Source organism: Heterodontus francisci, chromosome 5, assembly GCF_036365525.1.
Source record: "Heterodontus francisci isolate sHetFra1 chromosome 5, sHetFra1.hap1, whole genome shotgun sequence".
Classification (NCBI taxonomy): domain Eukaryota; kingdom Metazoa; phylum Chordata; class Chondrichthyes; order Heterodontiformes; family Heterodontidae; genus Heterodontus; species Heterodontus francisci.
In genome coordinates this window covers 67,679,110-67,706,890 of record NC_090375.1, presented here as the reverse complement: position 1 = coordinate 67,706,890, position 27,781 = coordinate 67,679,110, and the positions used below count along the sequence as shown (strand labels likewise).

At 41.4% G+C, this 27,781-nt stretch overlaps 1 protein-coding gene across 1 annotated transcript; it reads right to left on the bottom strand.

The window, feature by feature from the left end:
* Positions 1-388: 388 nt before the first annotated feature.
* On the bottom strand, positions 389-25,701 carry LOC137369898 (GTP-binding protein GEM-like). The gene is made up of 5 exons (XM_068031596.1): positions 25,504-25,701; positions 24,478-24,819; positions 9,048-9,124; positions 5,183-5,387; positions 389-3,519 (listed from the first exon to the last, which is right to left on the bottom strand). The coding sequence occupies exons 2-5, from the start codon at positions 24,797-24,799 to the stop codon at positions 3,242-3,244; spliced, it is 882 nt and encodes a 293-aa protein (XP_067887697.1). The 5' UTR covers positions 24,800-24,819; positions 25,504-25,701; the 3' UTR covers positions 389-3,241.
* Between the last annotated feature and the right edge of the window lie 2,080 nt (positions 25,702-27,781).

Below are 27,781 nucleotides of genomic sequence, written 5' to 3'. Positions count from 1 at the left end.
GGTCTACATAACAACAGCCACTATATACTGCCCAGTAATTTGCATTTAAGGCTCTTTCAGATTTTCAGAGACATAATAAAGCACTACATAATGCAATTATTTTTTTCATTATAGAGAGGGAAGATCTTTTCTTCTGGAGTGTAAAATTCTCTGGTAATTCCTTAGTTCATCACACAGATCTATCATACATTGGCAATATTTTATTTGTGCTGTATTTTCAGGTTTTGGGTAACTGATTTCAGGTATGCGAAGTCAGTCATTCTCAGTACCCACTTCTAATAAGTAATGCAGAAGTAAAAAGTAGGGACAGTAATGTACAATAAATCCCACAGCAATGCACTTTTCTCAAAAAAAGGTTTTATTAAATATCTGTTATGTTTTAATATGAATGGTATACTTCAATGATTTAAAACAAGAATGTTCCAGTACAAACATAGTCATATATAATAACCCTTTGAATATTGTAATGAAATATTAAATATAAATCAAATTGTCAATTGAACAAAGATTTTGAAACGGAGAAAATAATAATGAACAATTTAATTTCCTTTCAATAAGCTTTACAGATGGCAATTTCAAAACAGATCTAACTTGTAAGGAACTAATTTCAAGGCCAGACTGTGATATTCATTCAAAGTCATATTTATACCTCGCTGTCTCTATTAAAGCATCATGCAAGAGAATTAAAGGAAAAATAATAAATTTAAAGTAAAAGGTCAATTGGACCAAACTAATTTGATTCTTTGGTTTCTCCAGTCTATCAAAAATAAATTGGTCATTGAAATGCTTTTGTTAATGAATCCTTTGGTTCTCTTGCACTTCTTTCTATCACATTAAGTAGCAAGACACCTTTAATAAGACTAATCTTGATCTTCCTGTGTTTTTCAAAGTGATAATCCAATTATTGAAAATCAATAAAGACGTTTCTGTTCATAGTCCTCCATTCATACACACAAGATTATTGATTTATTATGGTTTAAGTAAATCAGCAATAATCTAAAATTATTTGCCATTCAATGCAAGCCTTTTATTCATCAATGAATGGATTAGCAATTGCTTTAACCAATCTGAATCATTAATCAGTCTTTTAGTTATTAGCTAGCTAAGTCTTACTTCCCCTCATTCCCAACCAACCAGAATTACTTATATTTATCTGATAGTGTCAGCATATTCAGCTGAACGGTGAAGAGGAGACAGGTTGAAATATTCAACCAAAAGGAAATTTAGATTTTCCTCAAATTAACACAGCTGTTCCATCACTATGGATGTAGCTTGAGGGATCTCTTACCAAGTAGCTTCATCTGGTTCCTACTCAGTAACTGATGATAAAAAGAAAAGTAATATTCTTAATAAATATCTTTCATGAGTGAAAAGTTCTCGAAAACCAATTTGGTGAATTTTTGTAAGTTGATTTGTTTGGACGGGTGGCATAGGTTCATTCAATAGTTTGAGAACCAGCTTATTGCCTCTAATGCTCAGAAACCAAGAGCTTCAGCATATCTTCATCCACCATTACATATAAAGAATTGTTCAAAGTACAAGCCAGCATACTTTACACAAAATAATACATTGAAGGTAATAAAAATGTTTCTTAAGAACATTAATAAAGTACATTATTTTTTTTGAAAGTGGATTATAAGTAGAAACTTACAAAATAAATACAAAGTATTGTTAACATTTTGTTATAAAAGATGTCTGGTTGAATTGTTCATAATAAATATACAAATTTTATCTGGAAAAATATAGAAGTATATATATATAGTAATGTAGTTAAAAACTATACTTATTTAAAAAAGGGATATAATGCAGTTCAGAGCAACATTAGTTTGTTCAACTTATTTCTTCATATCAACAACAGCGTTTTAAATGGAAAACAAGCTCAATACTGACAGGAAAAAGGCTGGACAGTTGAAAAGATCTAAAATATATCCAGAAATGAATGATAGCTTTCAGGGGATTAGAACAAAGAGACAAAAGGTACAAGTTTGTTGGACTGAATGGCCTTCTATTGTGGCATGAAATTCCATGATTCTATTCTAGATCTCATGCCCCTTTCATCCATTCTGGTGGCTAATACGTCTTAGAGCACAGCATGTTAGGATTAAATGTGTTACATACACAGATTCACCCCCCCTCTCTTCCCAATTCTACAACCAAGCAACTGGAATAGGCTGAACAGAAGGACATCCAATTTGTCATGGAAGGAGATGGGAATTGTCAGACATTCTCTCATAACCTGTAACCAACCACTGGGAATTAACAATATCAGAGATCTTGAAACAATCTCTTACCCACCTATTTGAACTGGGGAAAGAGGCTGGAGATTAGCAACCTTATAACAATGGCAAGTTATTGTCCAACAAGCACTCTCTGGATGAAAATTCAACTTGATTCACTAGGAACACATGCACACTACTACACCAAGTGATGATTTTATTTTTGATGTTTTCAATCTCTTGTAAGTCAGGTAAGGAACTAGCTGTTAGTAGTATGCTCTGAATTCACAGGAGAGCTCACCATGTTTGACAGAGCTCACTATATTTGTCACCTTTAAAACTAATCCAGTACTCCAACACTGTTTACAACAGTTCTGTCGCTTAAAACAAGTCTAATTCGATAATGTGGACACGGAGCTGAACTGCAGTTGCCGTGTTCCACCATGTGTGATGACCAGAAAGCATTTTTGACCTTCCAGTAGCAATCGGACACACAATGCACGATATGGAATAGCACAAGTGATGTTAAACCACTATTCCATCTTGTTGGCAATTCTCTCTTTTTATAAAGAAAAGCTTATCACAAGGTTGAAAAGCCCTTTTATGACAGAATTGCCTGTAGTTTAAGACTTTCCTTCTACAATGCATTTCAGGAACATATAACTCTAAACAAGTCCGCATACCAGGTGCAATATCATAAATTGATATTGAAAGTTCTTCATTGACAAGCAATGGTGGAAATTCACCAATGCAAAGTTTTGCTATTGTCAATTCGAACACAACTGTAATCCAATTGAGTCCAATGTATTGTAATCTAATATAGATTGATTAATCCATATTCTTACAATAATACAAAAGCAGAGGGTTCTGATGAAAGGTCTTCCAGCTGAAACGTTAACTCTGTTTCTCTCTCCACAGTTGCTGCTAGACCTGCTGAGTATTTCCAGCATTTTCTGTTTTCATCCCTCACAATAATAGTTTGATGATTTAACAGTCACCATGTCAATTATGGCAGTCTATACTTTTTATAGTACAGAAAGGTCATGACAAGATTTTGATCTAACTTTATAAGCCATCTTTTTATTGTTCTTTGCTACTAGTCTATCCAAAAAACGTCGCGCCTTCCTAGGGAAGCTCTCTCTTCTTTTGTACTGGGCCATTCTTCGTTCATTTACTTCTTTGCTGTCTCTCCTGAGACGCACCTGTCGCACAATTCCTTCAAAGAGCTCTTGTACGTTATGCTGGACTGCCGCAGAGGTCTCGATGAACTTGCAGTCGAAAACAACAGCACAAGATCTACCCTCTACAGATGAAAAAACATTTTTTTAAACACTTACATATGCCTTTCTTATTAAAATAATTTGTGCCTTGTTCTTTGGCTATTGCCAACCTATTCCTCAACAAAGTGCTGCCAGAATTCTTCACGTGAGGTCTCAGAAAAAAGAAACATTTTATAGATTGTAATCCCAATGAAATTGAGAGTTATGGTTAGTTTCTTTTTACTGTTAGAAGGAGGAAGATAAAGAAGTTACTATATTCTCCCAAGTATAGCGATTCTGACTGGAAATAAATGAGATGTGATTATTAAATCGAATGTCTTACTAAAGCATAGATTGTTAGATCACCTTTAAACACTGTAGTTACAATATCTGCATTTATATAGTGCCTTACCACTTTAGAAAGTCTGAAAGTGTCTTACACAATGAATTACTTTTGGAGTGCCATAACAATTGGTATGCAGGCAAATAAAACAGCCATTCTGCAACAGCAAAAAATACTCATAAAAAATGACCAATCCACTTTTTGATGGTATTGTTTGGGGAAGAAAGGTTGCCCAGGGCACAGGCAGAACTTTGTGGAACACCTCCGCTCAGTTCGAAAGCATGACCCCGAGCTTCTGGTTGCTTGCCATTTCAACACTCCCCCCTGCTCTCATGTCCAGCTTGGCCAGTAATGGTGCTACCAAGCCACTCTTGGTGATAGACAATGAAGTCCCCCACCCAGAGTACATTTTGTGCCCTTGATACCCTCAGTGCTTCTTCCAATTGGCGTTCAACATGGAGAAGCACTGATTCATCACCTGAGGGAGGGTGGTAGGCGGTAATCAGTAGGAGGTTTCCATGCACATGTTTGACTTGATGCGGAGACTTCATGGGATCTGGAGTCAATGTTGAGGATTCCCAGGGCAACTCCCTCTCAACTGTATATCACTGTGCTGCCACCTCTGGTGGGTTTGTCCTGCCAGTGGGACAGGAGATAACCAGGGATAGAGATGGAGGAGTTTGGGAGATTTGCTGCAAGATTTGATTCAGTGAATATGACTATGTTAAGCTGCTGCTTGACTAGTCTGCAGGACAGCTCTCCCAACTTTGGCACAAGTCTCCAGATGTTAGTGAGGAGGACTTTGCTGGGTCGACTGGGCAAGGGTGCTTTGTGATTTCTGGTGGCCAGGTCCATGCTGGGTGGTCTGTCTGGTTTGACCCGATTGAGTGGCTTGTTAAGCCAGTTCAAAGGCAGTTATGAGTCAAACATATTGCTGTGGGTCTGGAGCCACATATAGGCCAGACCAAGTAAGGACTGCAGATTTCCTTCCCTCAAGGACATTGGCGTGAACCAGATGGGTTTTTAACAACAATCTGGTAGTTTCATAGCCACTATTACTGAGACTAGCTTTTTATTCCAGATTATTAATAGAATTTGAATTCCCCCACCTGCCATGGTGGAATATGAACTAATGTCTCTGGAGCATTAGTCTGGGCCTCTGTATTAATAGTCCACTAACGTTACCACTATGCTCCCATTTCCACAGGGAACTTCAGGAATCCAAGCCCGGATCTAAGCCCTGCCCAAGCATCCACTTATGTCACTGACCTCATAAGAGTCTGGTGGATTCTCTGCCCTCACAAAGTCAAAACCCAGCATATTGAAGTCCCGGTCTAGATAACTGAGTAAAATAGAAAACATACCTGCCACAGATACTTCTCGACAGCGCACAAGATCACACTTATTCCCGACTAATATAATTGGAATGTCTTCTGCCTGCCTCGTTCTCCGGAGCTGGATGCGAAGCTCGGAAGCTTTTTCAAAACTTGCTCTGTCAGTGATGGAGTAGACAATGAGATACGCATCGCCTATCAGCATACAGTGATCCTGTGTCCAGTTATCTTCATCCTACCAGCAGACAAAAGTTGACACTAAAAATGTCAGCATCTTTTCTATTTCTGGAGTTATAATCATCATTGGATGCAATAATTAAAAAAATGACCTTTTACAGTTTACAAGCTGCTGTGAGTTACAATGCAGTTTACCAGAGCAACCAGTCCCTCAAGGAAACTCAACTGAACAGAAACTGCAGCCGTAATATTTACTCAATAAAACTATTATGTGCTATTGTTAGGTTCAGAAATTTGTTGGCATAATCCTCATAAAAGAAATGTGGTATTGACTATATACCTAACACTTTCCCACTTGATGTTCTTATAATGTGGCTATCCTGGATGACTTCTATGCACAGCACCTCAGGGTCATTAACGTCAAATAAATACAACTTTTTAAAGTGATTGGCTTCAATAATTAATGATTAAATTGTAACTGGAATATTATGCACAGTGGCGCAGTGGTTAGCACCGCAGCCTCACAGCTCCAGCGACCTGGGTTCAATTCTGGGTCCTGCCTGTGTGGAGTTTGCAAGTTCTCCCTGTGACCACATGGGTTTTCGCCGGGTGCTCCGGTTTCCTCCCACAGCCAAAGACTTGCAGGTTGATAGGTAAATTAGCCATTATAAATTGCCCCTAGTATAGGTAGGTGGTAGGGGAATTAAGGGAAGGTGGGGATGTGGTAGGAATATGGGATTAATGTAGGATTAGTATAAATGGGTGGTTGATGGTCGGCACAGACTCGGTGGGCCGAAGGGCCTGTTTCAGTGCTGTATCTCTAAAAAAATAAAGAAAGAAAGGTGGTGGCCCTGCCCACCGGCTGGCAAGCTGAAGGTGAGCCCCTCTCTGCTTGCCCTGGAAGCCATGGCTGTATTTTACATGGTTAGGCAATTAATTACCTGAGGTGATGGCTTCTGCCTCTTTGAGTCTCCAAGAGCGGCCGCCAATCAGAGGGAGAAGTGGCCACTGCTGGGACTGCACCCAGCAAGAACAGAAACATGGACATTGGCCTTGAAAAAGGTAAGTGGGGTCGGGTCTTGCTGGGGCCAATAGACGACGCCCCGGTGAGGGGGAGGGGTGTCGTTGGAGGGGGTCGAAGGTAAAATACCAGCGACAGCATGTAGGCAATGGGCACAGCACCCCCACCAGTGGTTAGCACCGCAGCCTCACAGCTCCAGCGACCCGGGTTCAATTCTGGGTACTGCCTGTGAGGAGTTTGCAAGTACTCCATGTGACTGCGTGGGTTTTTGCCGGGTGCTCCGGTTTTCTCCCACAGCCAAAGACTTGCAGGTTGATAGGTAAATTGGCCATTATAAATTGCCCCTAGTATAGGTAGGGGAATTGAGGGAAGGTGGGGATGTGGTAGGAATATGGGATTAATGTAGAATTAGTATAAATGGGTGGTTGATGGTCGGCACAGACTCGGTGGGTCGAAGGGCCTGTTTCAGTGCTGTATCTATAAACAAATAAATAAATAAAAATAAACAATAGAATTTAAAACTGTTTGCACTGCATGAGTGTCATCGACATTTAAGGGGGCACCATCATTAGAAATTTCTCACAAGCAGACTGAATTCTTGGCACAGTTCTGTAAGGGGTTTATCATGATTTTATCAATTGTGGCTTTTCGGAAAAGGTTAAATTCTGCTCTGTTCCAATTATTGATCCATTTAGAGAGGAATCTTCAAGGGTAATTTTACTGAACTGAACACAGCCACATGTGAAACTTAAATACAGGAACACAAGAAATAGGAGCAGAAGTAGACCATATGGCCCATCAAGCCTGCTCCGCCATTCAATTCGATCATGGCTGATCTTGGGCTTCAGTTCTAGGTTCCTGCCCACTCCCCATATCCCTTGAGTCCCTGCGAAACCAAAAATGTATCTATCCCAGTCTTAAATGTATTCAATGATGCACAACCCTCTGGGGGTTGAATCATTCAAAAGATTCACAACCCTTTGAGTGAAGTAATTTCTCATCATCTCAGTCCTGAATGATTGACTCCTTATCCTGAGACTGTGTCCCCGTGTTCTAGATTCTCCGACCAGTGGGAACAATCTCTCAGCTTCTACCCTATCAAGCCCTTTCAGAATCTTGTATGTCTCAATTAGATCGCCTCTCATTCTTCTAAACTCCAAAGAATATAGGCCCAATTTACTCAGCCTCTCATCATAGGACAACCCCCTTGTCCCAGGGACCAATTTGGTAAATTTCCGCTGCACCGCCTCCAGTGCGAGTATATCCTTTCTTATGTGTGGCGAACAAAACTGCACACAGTATTCCAGGTGCGGTCTCACCAAAGCCCTGTACAATTTCAGTAAGCCTTCTTTATTCCTGTACTCCAATCCCCTTGCAATAAATGCCAACATGCCATTTGCCTTCCTAATAGCCTGCTGCACCTGCTTGCTAACTTTGTGCGTAAATATACACTGTGACACCTGATAGCGCAGCGGCCCGCCGATGTCATCAGTGGGAACGATCTCTCAGCTTCTACCCTATCAAGACCTTTCACAATCTTGTACGTCTCAATTAGATCACCTCTCATTCTTCTAAATTCCAGAGAATATAGGCCCAATTTACTCAGCCTCTCATCATACAACAACCCCCTCATCCCAGGGACCAATTTAGTAAATTTTCGCTGCACCGCCTCCAGTGCTCCAAGCTGCGCACATGCACAAATGATCTCCTGCTCTCACTGAGATGCTGCGCATGTGCAACCTACGTCTTGCTAATTGGCGCATGCACGGGAAAACGTCATCGCGTAACGCCAACATCATTGAGCAGCTGAATGAGTCACTTTGAGGCTGGATCTCGATTCCTGCTTCTCGCTCCCCCCCGCCCCCTTCCCCCCACTCAGCTACTCGCTCCCACCCCATTGCCGCTCTCCCCCCCTCGGTCCCTCGCTTCCCCTATCTCAGCCACTTGCTCCCGCCTTCGATGTTTTTTACACCCACCAGTGGGTGGCGCGGCCTGGAGCTAGCCGCTGGAGGGAAAGCGGAGGAGGGGAGGAAAGCGAGGTGCGGGGAACAATCAGCTGAGGGGACGGGAATGGGTGGGAGCAGTGGCGAGATCTGAAGCAATCGGCTGAGGGCGGCGGGGGGACGCGAGAGAAACAGTGAGGGTGTAGTGAGTGCTTCAGCAGCGGGGAGTCAGCGGTGAGAAGACGGGCGAAATAGGGGCCGACTGAGGGGATTTCTGGATTGAAGTTGTATTTCTGTGATAAGTTGAGCAACTCCATCTTTAATCCTGGCAGCTGCCTGAATGTCGCAGACAGTAACCTATCAGTGAAAGAGGCTGCATTTATGCATGTACTAGTACTGTGCCACCTAGTGGTTGCGTTGTCAGCAAATGCAGCAGTAAATATATCATACTTGTAAATCTATCTTTCATGTTGCAACAACTTGAAGTATTCTACATAGCAAATTACTTTTTTTCCAGGTGCAATAGTTGTGTTATGTTGGCAGATTGACAACTATTAGGTGGAAGTTTTGATTTTGGCGCGGACATAAAATGTGCAGTATCCACGGACCTACAAGTGGTATTTAATGCAGCTTAAGTGATAATATTAGTTTTCCAGATACAACATGCAACTATATTGGAGAAATCCGCCATTACTGCATACTGCATTGCCAACACATACACGTTCATTCCAAACTTAAGAAACAGTTGGACTACCTTATTTTCCCATGTGTCCATCACAATGAGGGTGGCTCCCTCCCCATCAACAGTGATTGTTCGCTCATAAGTGTCTTCTACAATGAATGAAGAAAAAGGTATTTATAAATGAGCCTGCTACAGAAATTCAGCAATTTAATAAATAAAACAATTAGAACATTACAGCGCAGTACAGGCCCTTCGGCCCTCGATGTTGCGCCGACCTGTGAAACCATCTGACCTACACTATTCCATTTTCATCCATATGTCTATCCAATGACCACTTAAATGCCCTTAAAGTTGGCGAGTCTACTACTGTTGCAGGCAGGGCGTTCCACGCCCCTACTACTCTCTGAGTAAAGAAACTACCTCTGACATCTGTCCTATATCCATCACCCCTCAACTTAAAGCTATGTCCCCTCGTGTTTGCCATCACCATCCGAGGAAAAAGACTCTCACTATCCACCCTATCTAACCCTCTGATTATCTTATATGTCTCTATTAAGTCACCTCTCCTCCTCCTTCTCTCCAACGAAAACAACCTCAAGTCCCTCAGCCTTTCCTCGTAAGACCTTCCCTCCATACCAGGCAACATCCTAGTAAATCTCCTCTGCACCCTTTCCAAAGCTTCCACATCCTTCCTATAATGCGGTGACCAGAACTGCACGCAATACTTCAGGTGCGGTCTCACCAGAGTTTTGTACAGCTGCAGCATGACCTCGTGGCTCCGAAACTCGATTCCCCTACTAATAAAAGCTAACACACCATATGCCTTCTTAACAACCCTATTAACCTGGGTAGCAACTTTCAGGGATTTATGTACCTGGACACCAAGATCTCTCTGTTCAACTACACTACCAAGAATCTTCTCATTAGCCCAGTACTCTGCATTCCTGTTACTCCTTCCAAAGTGAATCACCTCACACTTTTCCGCATTAAACTCCATTTGCCATCTCTCAGCCCAGCTCTGCAGCCTGTCTATGTCCCTCTGTACCCTACAACATCCTTCGGCACTATCCACAACTCCACCGACCTTAGTGTCATCCGCAAATTTACTAACCCACCCTTCTACACCCTCTTCCAGGTCATTTATAAAAATGACAAACAGCAGTGGCCCCAAAACAGATCCTTGCGGTACACCACTAGTAACTAAACTCCAGGATGAACATTTGTCATCAACCACCACCCTCTGTCTTCTTTCAGCTAGCCAATTTCTGATCCAAAGCTCTAAATCACCTTCAACCCCATACTTCCGTATTTTCTGCAATAGCCTACCGTGGGGAACCTTATCAAACGCCTTACTGAAATCCATATACACCACATCCACGGCTTTACCTTCATCCACCTGTTTGGTCACCTTCTCGAAAAACTCAATAAGGTTTGTGAGGCACGACCTACCCTTCACAAAACCGTGCTGACTATCGCTAATGAACTTATTCTTTTCAAGATGATTATAAATCCTGTCTCTTATAACCTTTTCCAACATTTTACCCACAACCGAAGTAAGGCTCACAGGTCTATAATTACCAGGGCTGTCTCTACTCCCCTTCTTGAACAAGGGGACAACATTTGCTATCCTCCAGTCTTCCGGCACTATTCCTGTCGACAATGACGACATAAAGATCAAGGACAAAGGCTCTGCAATCTCCTCCCTAGCTTCCCAGAGAATCCTAGGATAAATCCCATCTGGCCCAGGGGACTTATCTATTTTCACACCTTCCAAAATAGCTAACACCTCCTCCTTGTGAACCTCAATCCCATCTAGCCTAGTAGTCTGAATCTCAGTATTCTCCTCGACAACATTTTCTTTCTCTACTGTAAATACCGACGAAAAATATTCAATTAACGCTTCCCCTACCTCCTCTGATTCCACACACAACTTCTCACTACTATCCTTGATTGGCCCTAATCTAACTCTAGTCATTCTTTTATTCCTGATATACCTATAGAAAGCCTTAGGGTTTTCCCTGATCCTATCCGCCAATGACTTCTCGTGTCCTCTCCTTGCTCTTCTTAGCTCTCCCTTTAGATCCTTCCTGGCTAGCTTGTAACTCTCAAGCGCCCTAACTGAGCCTTCACGTCTCATCCTAACATAAGCCTTCTTCTTCCTCTTGACAAGCGCTTCAACTTCTTTAGTAAACAATGCCATGCATCAATGATCATTATCCATCTAGGTAGCTGCTTAGGTACAATTTATGGAATGATAAATTAGAATGATACTGATCCAATTTTTGATGCTCTGCTATTGGTGGTTGTGCCTTCAGCTGCCTAGTCCCCAGTGGAATTCCCTCCCTAAACCTTTCTCTCAACTACTTAAAACCTACCTGATAGACAAAGCGACTATCTCCTAACTTCTCCTTACATGGCTTGATGTCAAATTTTGTCTGATAGCAGTTTGTGGCGCACCGTGGGATTTTTTTAAAAACAACTTTAACGGTGCTATACAAGTGCAAGTTGTTGTAGTTTTTAGTAGACATCTGTAGTGCATTATAATTTTTTTAAAAATGGAATCATACTTGGAGGTACATTTTGTTACGATCATTTGGCTCATGGTTTGTACTAATATTTTAGAGGTCACTTTTAGTTTAGGAAAATTAAATGTGTCACTGTAAGATAATTGAAATTCCAAAATTTCAAAAGGTTGCAGGACCACCCAAGAGATTTTATTTCAAAGACCTTTCTATGTGTACTGACAGGGACAAAGTTAGAGAGGTGAGACCCGCAAAACAGCAGGTGGGCTCATTTAGTTGGAGAACTGTAGCCAGAAAGTCAGGAAAGAATTGTCCTGTCATTGTAGCAATATCAATTATTCATGTGAGTATCAGAAATCAAAGAGATGTTTTGGAGTTGGAGGTAATTAGCTTAAATTGTTATCTAGGACATCCTACATGTACCACATTGCTATGGAAATAAATGATGCAGGGGGAATGCCTGTTGGTCAGGTGTTATTATCTCTGTGCTGGCTCAAAGAAAGTCAATTGTTTTTTGGAAAGCAGTTGGCTTTGAACGTAGCTGTAGTCAGGAGCAAAAAGGCCTTCAGGAAACAGGGGTAATTCTGATTTGAGTAAGGCCCAGGCTCAGGCTCAGGCTGGGAAATCCAGGTTTGTGAAGCCCTGAGAGAGAGCTGGAGGGTTGCCTAACCGAATGCTACAGGGAAAATCCCAGGAGATCTGATACCTCGGAAGATAGCTGAGAAACTAAGGAAAATCGAAATGAATTCCCAAGAGCTGTGGTACACTTTGGATCGGTAGCAGGAGAAGTGAACAAACTGCCAAGATTCTGGCAGTTATAGGCAGATAAAGGGGAACTCTTGGAGTGGAAGTAAAAATCAAATGGGGAGTGTTCTGTTGAGATTTAGAATTTAAAGTATACATCTCAAGTTCTTTTAAGTTTTTACACTTAAAGAATAAGTGATTTCAAATCGTAGTGTTAAGTTAGTAGTGTTTACTTCGTTTAATTCTTGTACAGCAGTTTTTTTGTTTATAATGTGAAATCTTGTAGCATAATTCTTTTAGTAATAACTACAATTTCAATTTTTTTGAAAACAGTTACTGGTCTCTAACAGGATTGTAACAATTTTCAAACCATATAGTTATATAGAGGAAATCAAAATACTGTGGATGCTGGAAATCTGGAATAAAAACAGAAAGTGCTGGGAATACTCAGCAGGTCTGGCAGCATCTGTGGAGAGAGAAACAGAGTTAACATTTCAAGTCTGTGAGGTTTCTGTTCTGATGAACAAATGCTGCCAGATCTGCTGAGTATTTCCAGCACTTTCTGTAGTTATATAGAGGGGTACACAAGTAAAAAAAAATGTTTATAAAGAAATTATAATTTAACAAACACACAGAATGTTAAACATAGAGTGATGACGGTATAATAAGAAAAAATATTTTGGAAGGGTTTCTGACGAATAAAATAGAACAATCCTCCTTCTGACATCCAGTTTCAGAACTGAGCATTCTTGAGTAAGGTACAGCACAGAAAGTTGCAGGGTTATGCTCCCAAAGCTATAACGCACTGGATACAGCAAAGGCTATAGACCGTGACAACATTCAGGCTTGGGCTATTAAGTAGTAAATGACATTCACTCTACATAAGTGATAGTCAATGGCCATCTCCAACAAGAGAGAATCTAACCATCTCCCCTTGACATTTAACGGCATTACCATCACTGAAACCCCACCATCAACATCCTGCAGATTACCATTGACCAGAAACTTAACTGGATCAGCCATATAAATAAAGTGGCTAACAGTAGGTCAGTGCTGGGAATTCTGAGATGAGTGGCTCACCTCCTGACTCCCCAAAGCCTGTCCACCATCTATAAGACATTGGTCAGGAGTGTGATGGAATACTCTCCACTTGTCGGGATGAATGCAGCTCCAACAACATTCAAGAGGTTTGGCACCATCCAGGACAAAGTAGTCCGCTTGATCAGCACCCTATTCACCATCTTAAACATTCACTCCCTCCACCACCAGCGAACAGTGGCAGCAGTGTGTACCATCTACAAGATGCACTGCAGCAACCCACCAAGGTTCCTTTGACAGTACCTTTCAAACCCACAACCTTTAGCACCTAGAAGAACCAAGGCAGCAGATGCATGAGAACACCACCACCTGCAAGTTCCCCTTCAAGTTACTCACCAGCCTGAATTGGAACTATGTCGCTGGGTCAAAATCCTGGAACTCCCTTCCTGACAGCACAGTGGTGTACCTGCCCCACATGGACTTCAGTGGTTCAAGAAGCAGTGCATCACTACCTTCTCAAGGGCAATTAGGGATGGGCAATGAATGCTGGCCTTGCCACCGATGTTCACATCCCATGAATAAATAAGAAAAAAAAAACAAACTCAGTACAAAACCCTGGGATTTTCCTCTTTCCTACACCTTTATAGTCTATGAGGAAGATTGTCAACTTTACACCCATTAAACAGTGTAAAATAGTTAAACTAATATTTCTGAAGATTATCGTATTAACACCTAGGATGTTTTTAATGCCTTGAAATTGCAAATTAATTTGGCCCCTCACTCTGTCAGTTTCTGAACTTCCCACAAGCAAGTTCTAGCATCATCAACATGCTCCGCCAGTGGCTCACTGAGTTTAACCAGTGAATAATTGAGTCATACAGGACACAAAGATTGCAGATTAAATCAACTGTCTGTGCTGAATTAGTTCAGTCAGGGTAGCAATTGACTTTAGTACCCCTAGGTTAGGTATGGAATAACCTGACTTGGTTCCTTTTCCTGAGGACTATTCAGTGACTCATGCTAGTCAAGAAATGCTAAATTGTTTCAGCTAAATCAGAAATGAGAATAGGCTTGTAATCCTTTCATTGATCTTCATAGACTAGATAATACTCCAAATCTGCATAATTAATCCATCGCTGTCAAATAAAATGTTTTTAAAATCGAATACACCGAGTTGTATTTTTGCTACTCAATCAACATGAAGTCTTTGAAGAAACCAGGTGGAACTTGTGGATTATTCTGAAATGTTCTACAAAGCATGTTTACGTTCAGTTTTCAATTGCAATAAATTGCAATTGGTTAGTTGCAAAATAAATTAAGAGATGTTCTCTCTTTAAAAAGTTGTGTTTAAATACACTGTACTAAACGGGAACAATGGTGATCTTTAAGGAGATGTTTCAGGTTCAGGCTAGGTACATTCGAACAAGGGTGAAAGGCAGGGGAACCAAAGCCAAGGCTCCTTGGATGATGAGGGAAATAGAGAATGTGATGAAACAAAAAAAAAGAGGGTGTATGATGCATGTCAGGTGAATTCTTCAAGTGAGAACCAAATACAATACAATCAAATACAATAACTTGGGAAGGGAAGTGAAGAGGAAAATAATATAATATAAAATATGAAGAGGAAAATAATACTGGCAAAGATGGAATATGAGAATAGAATGGCAGTCAACACAAAAGGGAACCCAAAAATCGTCTACCGGCATGTAAATAGTAAGAGACAGGGTGGGGCCTATTAGGGACAAAAAGGGTGATATTTGCTTAGAGGTGCAAGGCAAGGCTAGAGTGCTTAATGAGTACTTAGTATCAGTGTGTACTAAGGAAGAGGATGCTGACAAACTATTTCTAGAATAGGAGATGGTAGAGGCAATGCATGGGTGAAAACTGAGAAGCAGGAGGTACTGGAAAGACTAGATAAGTCACCTGGTCCAGATGGCTTGCATCCAAGTTTGCTACAAGAAGTAGGGGTGGAGATAGTGGAAGGGCTTGTCATAATTTTCCAACCTTTCCTAGATACAGGGGAGAGTGGCAAATGTGACAGCCTAATTCAAGAAAAGGTGTAAAGACAGTCCTAGTAACTACAGGCCAGTCATTTAACATTAGTAATCAAGGACCAAATCAACGGGCACTTGGAGAAGTTGAGCTAATTAAGGATAGCCAGCATCAATTTGCAAAAGGCAGATCATGCTTGACAAACCTAACTGAATTTTTTGATGAAGTAACAGAAGGTTGATGAAGGGAATGCAATATATGTTATCTATTTAGATTTTAAGAAAGTGTTTAATAAAGTACTATATGAAAGGCAGATTAACAAAACTGAGGCTCATGGAATAGGAAGGTCAGTGTCAGCTTGGATAAAAAAATTGGCTTAAGGACAGAAAACAGTGAGTCATGATAAATGGTTATTTTTCAGACTGGAGGATGGCAGACAGTGGTTTTCCCCAAGGGTCAGTGCTAGGACCACTGCTTTTTTTATATATATATATAAATGACTTGGATATTGGAATAGAGACTAACATTTCAAAGTATGCCAATGATACTAAACTTGGAGGAGTGCGAAACAGTGAGGATGATAACATGTCGACTGCAACAGGATATAGATAGGCTAGCAGAATGGACAGACAAACGGGAAATGGAATTTAATACCAAGTAGTGTGAGGTGATGCATTTTGGCAGAAGGGATAGGGAAAGATCATATAGACTCAATGGCACAGTTCTAAAGAGTGTGCAGGAACAGAGGCACCTCGGGGTGCAGTGCATAGATCTTTGAAGATGGCAGGACATATTAAGAGAGTAGTTAGCAAAATATATGGGATCTTGGGAGTACAAATGCAGGGAAGTTATGCTAAACCTTTATAACGCTCTGATTAGGCCACAAGTAGAGTATTGCATTCAGTTATGGTCACCACATTTTAGGAAGGATGTGAGGGCCCTTGAGAGGGTGCAGAGGAGGTTTACCAGAATAGTTCCAGGGATGGAGGATTGTAGCTACAAGGTTAGGTTGAAGAAGCTGGGGTTGTTCTCCTTGTAGCAAAGGAGATTACAGGGAGAGTTGATGGAAGTGTACAAGATTATGACAGGTTTGAATAAGGCAGACAAAGAAAAGCTGTTTCCGTTAGCTGATGGTACAAGGACTAGAGGACACTGATTTAAGGTTTTGGGCAAGAGGTGCAGAGGGGATGTGAGAAAGAACTTTTTTTATGCAGTGAGAGGTAATGACCTGGAATCCACTTCCACCAGCCTTGTAAGAAGCGGAGACAATGAATGATTTCAAAAGGAAATTGGATGGAAACTTGACAGAAATAAACTTATAGGGCTACGGGGATAGAGCAGGAGAATGGGACTGACTGGATTGCTTTACAGAGAGCTGGCATGGACCCGATGGGCCAAATGGCCTCCTTCTGTGCCATAAATGACTATGAAATGCTGAACAGAATAGTTTACTTCAAATCATACTCTGAATATGCTAGTACAAACAATTAAATAAATTAAAATTTTAGGTGCTATGATTAAAAAAGTACTAACAACTAAATAAATGTTGATCTGTAGAGTGAAAAATGAACTTGCACTGATGAATTATCCAACTCTCATTTAAAATCTTACCTCAAATTGTGATTGGATACAAGTGTGTTGAATTGTACATTGTAAATTGCAAGGCAGGCAGCTAAAAAGCAGTTGTATCTGTGCTCAGATCTCCCAGATTGAGCCCAAAGCATTGCAAGAGACTCCCAAAAGGAATGCAAGCTTATTGTTCCGATTCTGCATTTAGTGGCAAATTAAATTTGAGTTACTTGGATGCAATGCTCGTGTATTGCGAAAAAATGAGCTGGTACTGGGGTTTTCTATATGGCTCCCTTACAGAGGAAGAAGGAACATTTAATTAATTCTCGGATATGGGTGTTGTTGTCAAGGCCGGCATTTATTGACCATCCCTAGCTGTCCTCGAGAAAGTGCTGGTCAGACCACTTCTTGAACTGCTGCAGTCCAGGTGATGGTTTTTCCACAATGTTGGTAGGTAGGGATTTAGGATTTTGATCTAATGAGAATGATGCAAGCAATGTCCAAGTCAGCATAGTGTGTGACTTGGAGGTGCTGCTAAAGAAGCTTTACAGCATACACTGAAAGAATTCATTAAACAGTATACTGCAGCTATGGCACACCAATGGTAGAGGGAATGAATGTTTAAGCCAGTGGATGCGGTGTCGATCAAGCAGATTGGTTTGTCCTGGATGGTGTTGAGCTTCTGAGTTGTTGTTGAAGTTGCACCTATCCAGGAAAGTGGGGAGTATTCTAACTTGTGTCTTTTTGGTGGTGAAGTGGTTTTGAGAAGTCAAGAGAAAAGCCACTCATGCACAATACCCAGCATTTGATCTGCTCTAGTAGTCACAAGATTCATGTGGCTGGCCCAGTTGAGTTTCTGGTCAATGGTGACCCCAGGGTTGTTGATCGGGTTGGGCTGGGGTGGGGGGCGGTGGGGAGGGAACTCAGTGGTTGTAATACCATTGAATGCCAAATATAGGTAGTTAGGCTCTCTCTTGTTGGAAATGGTAATTTCTTGGTGTTTGTATTGCGTGATCATTACTTGCCTTTTATCTGCCAACCTTGGATGTTGTCAAGGTCTTGCTACATCTGAGTATCATAGATTGATAGGAAGTTTACAGCACAGAAAAAGGCCATTTGGTCCATCGGCTGAAAAAAAAAGCCACCCAGCCTAATCCCACTTTTCAGCATTTGATCTGACTTTGGCTACTGCATTATCTGAGAAACTGCAAATGGAACTGAACACTGTGCAATTATCAGCGAACAGCCGTAGAAAGGTCACTGATGAAGGAACTGAAGATAATTCGACCTAAGGTGCTGCCCTGAGGGACTCCTGCAGTAATTTCTGGGGCTTGAGATGATTGGCCTCCAAATATCAAAACAATCTTTTTTTGTGCCAAGTAAGATTCCACCCACTGAAGGGTTTTCACCTGATCCCCATTAACTTCAGTTTTATTGGGCTCCTTGGTGTCATATTTGGTATGGTAATTGGCCGGGTTGGATTTGTCCTGCTTCGTGTACACAGGACATAACCGGGCAATTTCCCATATTGTTCAGTAGATGACAGTATTGTCACTGTACTGGTGTGATGAAACATAGGTATAATAGGCTTTATTAAGTAGTATTTAGATATAATTAATACATTATACTTTTTAAAATTAAAGATTGAATAAATGGTCAGTTTTCAAGACTCACTGAAATCTCCTTTTAAGAGCAGAGTTAAAAATCTATAAACATCCCTGTTACAATAGAATGTGAACCAGAAACATCTTTTAAGTTTAAAAAAATCCATTCCAAGGTCTCTGCTACAATGGAATTAGAAGATGAAACACACTGGGATATCTTATGTGAGGTCAGTACTGATAACTATAAACTTAATTAGTTGATAGTGTTAGTGATATAGACAGACAGACTGACTCAAGAGGTTGGTACAAGGTACCGTAAAAAAACAATTACAGATAATAAATTACAAAATGAAAAGGCACTTACAAAAACAGATACCAAGTAAACCCAATTACAAACATTTTGACCAGATAAAAGCTCACAACTTCAAGAGAAGGGAATTTCCAGCAAATACATTAACTGGGAATGGAACACACACCAAAAGGTAAAAGCTACATTCTAAAAGATGAGATGAAAGGTTAGAAACAGTATAAACATGAGAGTTTTGAATCAAAAAACCAGAAGTATTGAATTCCTCATCAATGCTTCTCAACCTATGGTACTCGGGGAATTTAAGGTAAAAGTTTACTTTAAATTTTGATGGATAGTCTAAGATATTTTGCTGTAACATTGTCAAGGTTAAACTTTTGGATTCTATTTTAGAAATAAGATTATGTTTTATATCTCTTAGTAATCTTTGATATTGTAGTATACTTAGCTACTTAAAGTGTATTGCATGTTCAATTCTTTAATAAATATATTAAAGTTAATAAATTGTCACATGTAGCATTTTGTATATAACTACAAGAACCACCTCTCTGTGTCCTCTTAAGTGGAGAGATACTTATTGAAGAGAGTTTCCCAGACCCTTACAATATCTGGGACATTTATGACTTAGCTATAATTATTTTAAAAATAGGCTATCCGAAAGATAGTAATATTCTCTGTTGGTTTTCTTTCTTTGAGGGAGGACTAGTTGAGTTCTTCAGACCCAAACAAGTGTCTATAGGAATCTGTCTGGTCTGAACTTAATTAAGGGAGACTTATAGGGATGTGTGTTTGATTCGGTTTAGTCCCTACAAGGGGTTAAAGTCATAAATCACTTCACTGGAAGAGCTTAACTAAAAAGCGTGGCTAATTCAAGAGCACAGGTCTTTAGCACGACACAATTAAGAAAGTATCTCTAATACCAAGAACATTATTTGCTTAAGGATCTATTCCAAGGGTTTAAGAAGCCATTCCAAGGGCTTCCAGCCAGTTGTGCACACATAATCATAGCTTTCACATCATGATGACTAAACAATACTGCCAGGATTCCATTTTTTCTATTATAGAATTTTCTTTGAGTTTCATCAAGAAAACTATGGCCCCATAAATTTAAAAGCTACTAAAAGTTAATTTTCTGTAGCTTTAATGTATCCAGTTTCTATTTATTTCATATAAATATGCTATAGATACTGAATTTTTAGTATCAATGCAGTCATTGAATAATTTATATGAATGCACCATACAATTAAGAACATAAGAAACAGCACCTTCTAAACTCGTGACCTTTACCACCTAGAAGGACAAGGGCAGCAGATGGCATGGGAACACCACCACCTGCAAGTTCCCCTCCAAGCCACACACCATCCTGAGTTGGAACTATATCGCCGTGCCTTCACTATCACTGGGTCAAACTCCAAACTCCTGGAACTCCCTTCCTAACAGCACTGTTGGTGTACCTACACCCCAAGGACTGCATCAGTTCACCACCGCATTCTAAAGGGCAATTAGGGGTGGGCAATAAATGCAGGCCTAAGAAGTAATGCCCACATCCCATGAATTAATAAAAAAAAGGAGTAGGCCAGTTGCCCTTTGAGCCTGCTCCGCCATTCAACCAGATCATGGGTAGCTTCTGCCTCAACTCCACCTTTCTGCAGTATCCCCATATCCCTTAATTCCCTCAGCATCCAAAAATCTATCGGCCTCTGTCTTGAATATACTCAATGACTGGGCAACCACAGCTCTCCGGGGTAGAGAATTCCAAAGATTCACAACCTTTTGAGCTCATCTCAGTCCTAAATGGCCAACCCCTTACTCTGAGACTGTGACTCCATTTTCTAGATTCCCCAGCCAGGGGAAACATTTTGTCAGCATCTATCCTGCCAAGCCCTTGAAGAATTTCAACTGGATTACCTCTCGTTCTTCTAAACTCCAGGGAATATAGGACGACTCAACTCAATCTCTCCTAATAGGTCAATCTGCACATTCTAGGAACAATTCTAGTGGACCTTGTTTGCACTCCCTCTAGGGCAAGTATGCCCTTCTTTAGGGCAAGGAGACCAAAACTACACACAGTACTCCATTTGTGTGGCTTCACCAATAGCCTGTGTAATTGTAGCAAGACTTTTACTCCAATCCCTTTGTAAAAAAATGCTAACATACCATTTGTCTTCCTAATTGCTTGCTGTGCCGGCATATTAAGTTTCTGAGGCACCCAAGTCCCCTTGAATGCAAATATTTCCTAGTCCCTCACCATTCAAAAAGTATTCCGCTTTTTAATTTCCCTACCAAAGTGGATAACTTCACACTTTGCCACATTGTATTCCAGGTGCCACGTTCTTCGCACTCACCCAGTTTGTCTATATCCTTCTGCAGCTTCTTCACCTCATTGCTTACTTTCCCACATAACTTTGTATCGTCAGAAAACTTGGATATGTTACACTCAGTCTCCTCATCTAAGTCATAAATATATATTGTAAATAGTTGAGGCCCAAGTATTGATCTTTGCGTTACATCACTAGTTACTGCCTACTAACCTGAAAATGTCCCATTTATTCTTGATCTATGCTTTCTGTGCACAGAACCTCAATCCATGCTAATATACTAGCCCGGGCCTATGAGTCCTAATTTTGTGTAACAACTTCTTGGGTGGAACGTTATTGAATACTTTTTGAAAATCCAAATACACTACGTCCACAGGTCCCCCCTTAGCCTACAGACTAGTTACAACCTCATAAATCTGTGTTGACTCTATTTAATCACATTATGATTTTCTAAGTGCCCTGTTATCATGTCCCTAATAATATATTCTGGCATTTTGCTAAGTGGCCTACAATTCCCTGTTTTCTCTCTTCCTTCTTTCCTGAATAGCGTGATTATGCTTGCTACCTTCCAATCTTTAGGAACTGCTCTAGAATCGAAGGAATTCTGGAAGATCAAAAACAATGCACCACATACCTCTGCAGTTACCACTTTTAAAACCCTCGGATGCAGGTCCTCAGGTCCAGGGGATTTGTCACCACTTAATCCCATTAATTTCTCCAGTCCTATTTCTTTATTTATATATATTTTTCACTAGACCCTTGGTTCCCCAGTATTTCTGGAATGTTTGTGTCTTCTACCATGAAGACTGATACAAAGGGCTTGATTTTTAGGCCTCACTCGGGCCTGGATTGGAGGTAAGCAGATGCTAAAAATTGAGTTGCCGGCATGCATGCTGGAACCCCAGCTCCATCTCGCCCCCGGGCCATTTTTGCCCAGGCGGGATAGAGGGTGTAGGGAGGTCAGGGCTGCAGGGCCACCCACTCGGATGCAGCAGGTAGCCGACACGGCTCATTAAGGGCCTATTAATGGCAATTAAAGGACGCTGACTGGGATTTTCCAGTCGGCCTCTAGGTCCCCATAGGGACCAGTTTAACTGCTTGGATGTGCCCTCCTGGCAACAAACTGGGGGGCCTGCACTCCAGGCAGGTCTAGAGGCCCTCCCTGCCAGCTTGGGTTCTGCAGCAGCCGCAGGCCCCCTTTTAGAGGGCCCCCACCACCACAGTGGTGGCCTAGCTGCAAAACTATTTTTCAGTTTAAATTTTAAAGAGTTGGAGAGAGGGTGCCTCCATTTTGAAGTGCTCTCTCCCTTACTTACCTTCCATCACAGCCTGCTGCTCCTTTCATGCTGGAAGGCCTCTAATTGGCCCTTCAGCTTTGACAGCCTGCCCACCATTCTTAACTGGAAGGTGAGCCCGCCCTCTGGCCATTATTTGGCCGCTCTGGGGAAAATCACAATGAGTGACTGTCCCACACTGTGCTGGCTTCTGACCCACATTTTTGCCCATTTCCCTGTGGCTTCAGAAGCCGGGAAAATATTGCCCAAATTATTTTTTACTATCTCTGCTATTTCCTTATTCCCCATTAAAATTACACTTGTTTCTGCCTCTAATGGGCCAGGTTTACTTTCACTAATCTCTTCCTATTTAAATAACTGTAGAAACGTTTATAATCTCTTTTTATGTCTCTTGCTAGTCTAATCTCGTATTCTCTTCTCTCATCAATTTCTTGGTCCTCCTTTGCTGAATTCTAAAATCTTCCGAATCCTCAGGCTTTCTACTCTTTTTGGCAACATTGTAAGCTTCTTCCATTGATCTAATACTATCTTGAACTCCTCTTGTTAGACACGGTTGGCCCACATTTTCCGTGGCATTTTATGCCTTAATGGAATGTGTACCTTCTGCAAATTATGTAATAATTCTTTAAATGCTACCAATATATCTTTTAATGTAGTTTACCAATCTACTTTAGCCAACTTGTCCCTCATCTACATAGTTTGCTTTGTTTAGATTTAAGACCCCGTTTCAGGTATCAAATCTAGGAGATTCTTGAAAAAAGCACCCCAATAATTATTACTAATACACAGCTTTGATACTTTCTTAGCTGAAAACCTTTTACTCAGAGACTTAACCACCAAGAGTTAAGTAGTAAAGGAGGCTAAGAGTGAAAATGTCAAATCAATTCTTGTGCTCAGCTTCTGTAATAGTGAGGAAACAGACAATCAGGAAATTAGCCAAAATTATTGAGAAAGAGGCCCAAGAGGAATTAATTCCCATTATTTTCTTCAAATTTGATATCTCTCAAATCAAGGCGGGGGGTGGTGGGGGGGGGGGGGGGGGGGGGGGGGGTGGCTGTAGAATGGTCCTGGGTTTCCCTTTGCTTTGGAGAGTCTATCAAAATTGGCAACAGCACATCACAGCAGCATCTGTAAACTCATTGATAGATATTATAATAGTGCTTATTAACTTTGTAAAAACTTTTCAATGGTACACTAATACAAATCTGCATCACATAACATACTCCAAAGCATCAGTCTGAACAGAGAACAGTAACAACATTTATATCATGCCCTTAATGTAGAAGAACGTCCCATGACATGTTTCACAGAAGCTTAAGTGAAAAAAGGGACACTAAGCCAAGAAAAAGAACTATTGGAAAGGGTGACCAAAAGTTTGGACAAATAAATGGATTTTAAGGAAGTTCTACAAAGATGAAGAGGAGTGATTGCATTTGGAGATGGAATTTGGAGAAGGGGAGGATGCACAGGAAGCCAAAGCTAAAGGAACAAAGAGCTCAAGGTAAAGGACTGGTTGCAGGGCTGGAGGAAATTACAAAGATGGGGAGGGATTTAAATACAAGGATGAGAATTTAAAATTTTGCACACTGGGGGACAAGAAACCAATCCGTTAGTGAGGACAGGGTGATTGGTGAGCAGGACCTAATGTGGAATTGGATATAGGAGGATATCAAGTTACAGAGGATGAACATAAAAACATTAGAATTGTCAGTTTTGGAAGCGACAAGGGCATTAATGAAGATTTCAGCAGCAGATGGGCTGAGATAAGGGTGGAGGGAAGTAATTAAACCGAGGCCATATTTTCCCTCTCAGGTGGGCATAAAAGGTCCTTTGCCACTATCTAAAGAGCAGGAAGTTCTCGCAATGTCCCGACTAATGTCTATTCCTCAAACAAAATCACTAAAAATAAGATTATCTGGCCATTTATCGGCATTGTTGCTTGTTGGACCGTGTGCTGCACAAATTGGATGTAGCGTTCGCCTACTTTAAAACAGTGACTGCAATTCAGAAGTACTTTATTGGCTCTGAAAGGAAAAAGGCGCTATATAAATTATATAAATGCAAGTTCTTTCCTCAACCGAAAATGAAGCATGCAAAGCGTTAAAATTCTTACCCCCTAAAATATCCCAGTTCTCCAGATTATTTTGCAAACCAGCAAATATACTTGTCAGAGAGGACTTTCCAACTCCTGTTTCGCCGATCAGAACCACTCTGTACAGATTGTTGCCGGAATCAGTGGAGATGACCGAGTCGGAGGACTCAGAGGACCAACTCCCCCTGCAGGGTTCTCCAGGACTCAGGCAGGATTTCGATCGCACCACATTTGAGCTCCCTGTCCACAGCTGTTTGCCGTCTGCTGGAATGCTCCAGCGCTGCTGTGCAGACGCCCGTGACAGCGACGAGCTACTGCGCCGTCTAGTGCCGTTTAAAGTCATGGTTCACCCCGCACAGACCACTGCCAAAACAGATCAGACCAATATTCAGAGAAAAATCACAGACAGGTCAATACACCGCTAGCACTATATTAATGTTTCTGATCTGGGTGAACAATTCAAAAGCAATCGGACACATCTGGAAAAGGGACAGGTAACAGTTAACCGTAATAACACATTAACACACTGAGATTTTTAAAAACAAACCAAACCCCAAGGAATAAAATAGTAGACCCAACTTTTTACTGAACTGGCTGTATTCTCCCCAAATCTCTCTCTCTGATGCAAGTTTTTTCAACACGCTATTAGTATGTTTCAGTAAATTCGCTGGGGTAAACATTTTGGGTATCAGCAGCAACTGGTCTTCATTTTATAAGCCACTAAGCAAAACTGTAAAGGATTTTCCCCTTGAAAAAAAAACATATCCAGACTGCAACTGTAAAACCTCCTCATTCTTTCCCCACTCTAAAATTTTGCAAACTTATAGCAACTTCTTTACATTGTTAAAGTGAAATAGTCGCTAACACTGGAGAAAGACAGTTTCACTTAACGACATTTGTAACTCCATAAAAGCAGTTGTGATTTGACAATTGCAATTGTCAAAATTATATCATGCTCTTTTATAAACTAGAAAATACTTTTAAAAAACTAAAATACAATGAGCTACATTTGAATAAGAACAGTAATTAGTGGGTCAAGTGTCTTACATTGCAGTCTTCTCCGTGTACTCTGGCGTTCTGCTTTATTTCTAGTTGAAGATGTATGGGACTGCTGATTTATGTATAATCCTTTCTGATTGTGCTGTCGCTCTGGCTCTAATTCTCTCTGATCTCTCCTCTGGTTTATATTAAGCAGATCAGATCAGAACAGGGCTTTTCCGTGATGTCACTAAAACGCCAAGCTCCCCTGACAGCTCCTGGAGATTTTAACTCAAGACCACAAATCTCGCCTGCTCCCTCCTCCCCTTCCATCATCAATACCAACCGCCCCCCCCCCTCCTCCTCCCCCCCCCCCCCCCCCCCCCCCCACACCAACGGACGTGAAAAAGTTGCCAGATGGTTCTGATGTGCATTAGAAACTGAACTAAGAAAGTGACGGTGCAAATGGTTCGTCGTGTAATTTAACCTTAAGGAGCTGTAGTTAAGTTTTGATTTCATTCTGAAGTTCAAACAATGCGAATGCAAGGTTTAGCAAAGCTTTGTTTTAATGAGAAACGATGAAGTTAGACAACATGTTTATTTAGACAACATGTTTTGACAAAGTGCAGAAGAGCAATGTCGGACTGTATCCAGTTGCTGACTGCGGGTCTTGGTCACAGCACCGCCTATCTCACCTTCTCAGCTCGCGCTGTGTAGCAGAATGGGCAGCATTTCCGACGATTTCAACTCCCTGGCTGTACTTTATCAAACGCTGTCGTCGTTTCTTATGCATTGTGTCCCAGCGAAACCAAATTTGGCGCTCATCCCCAATTTAAACAGGAATTCCCCCCACCAGCGCCGAGACTTAACGAAACTCATGCCAGCGGCGCACAGCAACGTCAGTGTTAATCTTGCAACGAACGCGATGGTAACATTGATTTCTGCGCAGACCAGAAACCGAGTGCAAAAAACTTTTTCCAAAAGTTTCTAGATTCATAGCGCAGCAAAAAGGAATCTAAAATAGCATAATGGCAGCAACTGTGGCGTAAAGTGACACATTTTGATGCTAAATTTTGCACAAGTGTCAATAGAACTCAGATACGACAGAACCAATTCTTCATCATATGCATTTGGTGATATAAACAGTGTTGCTATGGCCTCCTGTTATAACCCTGATCAGGTAGGGTCCTGAGGTAACATATCTGAGTCTGGCTTGGTAAGAGTAGTACAGTTGGATTTAGCACTCCTGTGCGTGTGGATACATCAGGGAGGGCTCCTGTTCATTATCCAGTGACCCGTCTTCTTTGGCCTCCTAGTCTCCAGAGACAATGGGTAAGCGCTGAGAGGTGGTTAGTGGGTTGTAAAGCAGCGCCTGGAGTGGCTATAAAGGCCAATTCGAGAGTGACAGACTCTTCCACAGGTGCTGCAGATAAAATTGATTGTCGGGGCTGTTACACAGTTGGCTCTCCCCTTGTGCTTCTGTCTTTTTTCCTGCCAACTGCTAAGTCTCTTCGACTCGCCACACTTTAGCCCTGCCTTTATGGCTGGCCGCCAGCTCTGGCGATCACTGGCAACTGACTCCCACGACTTGTGATCAATGTCACAGGACTTCATGTCACGTTTGCAGACGTCTTTAAAGCGGAGACATGGACGGCCGGTGGGTCTGATACCAGTGACGAGCTCACTGTACAATGTGTCCTGGGGGATCCTGCCATCTTCCATGCGGCTCACATGGCTAAGCCATCTCAAGCGCCGCTGGCGCAGTAGGGTGTATTTGCTGGGGATGTTGGCCGCCATGAAGACTTCTACTTTGGAGATACGGTCCTGCCACCTGATGCCAAGGATTCTCCGGAGGCAGCGAAGATGGAATGAATTGAGACGTCGCTCTTGGCTGACATACGTAGTCCAGGCCTCGTTGCCGTAGAGCAAGGTACTGAGGACACAGGCTTGAGACACTCGGACTTTTGTGTGGACATGCAGATATTGGCGGAGGACGGGATTTGGTTCCTTTCTGATGCTGGCTCCTGTGCATTGCGTTGAGAGCAGGTCAACAACCACTTCTAGGTTCACAGCTGAAGAAAGGCCACTTAGGGTAAGTTATTGAATGGTACTGTATCCTATGGAAACGTACCTGTCTAAATCAATGAAGAGAAAAGCACTCAAAAAGTAATAGTTGTTATATTAGAGTTCAGTTTAAACTGTTATGCTAGTATTAGAAATAAATAGAATGCTGGAAATACACAGTAGATCTGACAGCATTTCTGATGAAAGGTCACAGACCTGTAATGTTAACTCTGACAGTCCTGCTGTATATTCCAGCATTTTTATTTCAGATTTTAAGCGTCCA